The 2500-nt window shown below is 49.6% G+C and overlaps 1 protein-coding gene across 3 annotated transcripts in view; it reads right to left on the bottom strand.

Annotated features, from left to right (window-relative positions):
* Positions 1-2500, bottom strand: part of paplna (papilin a, proteoglycan-like sulfated glycoprotein) — a 29668-nt gene that overhangs the window by 10376 nt on the left and 16792 nt on the right. For all 3 annotated transcript variants that reach the window (XM_062523283.1, XM_062523282.1, XM_062523281.1), the window contains 3 exons: positions 2438-2500; positions 967-1138; positions 475-559 (listed from right to left, as the gene is read on the bottom strand). The exon at positions 2438-2500 is cut by the window's right edge and continues 21 nt beyond it. In XM_062523283.1, coding sequence (XP_062379267.1) covers positions 475-559; positions 967-1138; positions 2438-2500 — 320 coding nt within the window. The remainder of the gene's footprint in view (positions 1-474; positions 560-966; positions 1139-2437) is intronic.

The following is a 2500-nucleotide window of genomic DNA, read 5'->3' on the forward strand; positions in this document are numbered from 1 at the left end:
TGTGGCGGATAATGGTGTGATAGGAGCAGGCTGCACTCAGTCTCTTAAGTCTCTTTTCAGAGAAGAAAAGAAGCACACTGAGGAGGTCACTAAGCTATAAACACGCTTGTATGCAAAGTGCAGCCTTTTTTCTTCTTTGATGGATCCTATTGTGGCGCAATAATGAAGACAGAAGGTGGGGTACTGTTGCGCTCTTGATGAAAGTATTTTTAAACAGATGTGTCAAACCAAAAGATATCAGGAAAGGGCAAGAAGGGATCGCACTCTTAAAAAATATAGACAAAAGTCTTTGTTGAAGAAGATTCATTTACTGGGCGAGCATTGAGAATAGCGTAATGGTTGAAACGTCTGCTCACCCAGTAGATTAATCTCCTTCAACAAGAACTTTTGTCTATATTTTTTCAGAGTGCGAACCCTTCATGCCTTTTTCTCAATAATAAAGAGATGAGTGGAGCGTGTGCGGGCGGCTCTTACTGTAGGGGGCGCAGGCGTGTCCTCGGGGCAGCCCTGTCTGTAGGGGCCCTGAGCAGCGGTCACCCCATCACGACAGCAGCCATAACTGCAACGCAAACATCAGCGGGTCAGACTCGGGTCATGCAGGAGGTTCTCATGATTTAGTGCAGCAGTCGAGTTTTGGGGTGTACTTTACCTTTAGGCCACTGGCATAAATGCAACAATCCTCAGTTACAGTGTGTGTGTGTGTGTGTGTGTGTGTGTGTGTGTGCAGTGTTTCCCCTACAATGTAATCAGCAGTGGCGCAGCACCTCCGCTGGAATTTCAGTGCCACTACAAAATCTTCACATGATCAGTAGCCTAATGGCAGCCAAGGTCATCATTGAAACTGTTTTCTAAAAGTTGTGACAAAGATAAGTGCAACAATCTGACAGTCCCTAGCACCGCATCCCTGTGTGTGTGTGTGTGTGTGTGTGTGTGTGTGTGTGTGTGTGTGTGTGTGTGTGTGTGTACCTGCTGGCGGAGCAGGAGGGGTCGCGGGGGCATCCCTGGCCTCTGGGGCCCCGGGCAGAGCTGCGTCCGTCTGGGCAGCAGCCGTACCGAGTCTGGCTGCAGTGGCGAGCGATGACCGAGCTGTGGGGGTCAATGACTGTGTTTGTGGGAGCGACAGCATCAGGCCTGATCACTGAGAGAGAGAGAGAGAGAGAGAGAAAAAGAGAGAGATAGAGAGGGAGAGAGAGAGAGGGAGAGAGAGAGATATTCAACCTCCTTTTATTGACTCATTCCTTGACCCATGAAATCATAGCACGCCTCATACAAACCCAATACACACATTCATAAATTCATTCACATATTACTGTAAAGACCCCAATGCATCATATAGTAAAAAGCACCTCATCTTCCCCCCGCCCTCACACAACAACCCCCCACACAACCAGAAACCCCTCAAGAGGGAGGGAGAGGAGAAAGGAAGAGAGGGAGAGGAGAGAGGGAGAGAGAGTGAAGCAGAGAGAGAAAGAGAGAGATAGAGAGAGGGAGAGAGAGAGAGGGATAGAGAGAGAGAGGAAGAGAGATAGACAGAGGGAGGGAGATAGAGAGAGAGAGAGACAGAGAGAGAGAGAGAGAGAGATGAGGGGGACACAGAGGACAGTACAGCAGAGCGTGACACATGCTGAAAACACAGTGCAGACAGAATGTTCCAGAGAGCGCTACAATTAGACCAGAACCCAGCTGAGAGCCACCTGAACCCAAATCACAACACACCTTGCATGGTGCAAGAATATGTGCTGGGGCACAGGGGGACAACACACACACACACACACACACACACTCACTCACGCATGCACGCACGCACGCACGCACGCACACACACACGTGCAACGTCGTGCATGCATGCACACACACACTCACACACACACACACACACACACATTCAGTCTCTCACTCACACGCACATTCACACACACACACACACACACACACACACACACACACACACACACACACACACACACACACACACACACACACACACACACACACACACACACACACACACACACACAGCAGACTATAGTTGCATAGTTCACAAACTGGCAGGAGTAGTCCAGTCACAGTCAAGGCCAGCCCCCTCTCACACACACTCCAATGCCTTGCAAATATTTTAATCGGACGGACAATCCCCAGTCCCCACAAAACATGTCAATCTCCCTGATAATTAGTGCAGGGACAGAGAGGTGCTGGGATGGAGGGAGGGATGGAGGGATGGAGGAATGGATGGAGGGAGGGAGAGAGAGAGAGAAAGAGGGAGGGATGGAGATTGATGGGAAACAGGGATACAGCAGAGCCAGGAGGAGGCAGAACTAAAGAGATGGCAGGCAAGGACATGACTTAATGACCACCAAAGATGTAGAAAAGGAGGGAGGCATGATAGAATAGGAAGGAAAAGAGGAAAATAAGAAGAAAAAAGAAAGAAGGAAAGAACCTGGAGTAGGATCCTCTGGAACGAAGGGCTGGAATCCGTGGATTGTGTTGTCATGGCCTCTGG

Source organism: Sardina pilchardus, chromosome 20 (genome assembly GCF_963854185.1).
Source record: "Sardina pilchardus chromosome 20, fSarPil1.1, whole genome shotgun sequence".
Lineage (NCBI taxonomy): Eukaryota > Metazoa > Chordata > Actinopteri > Clupeiformes > Clupeidae > Sardina > Sardina pilchardus.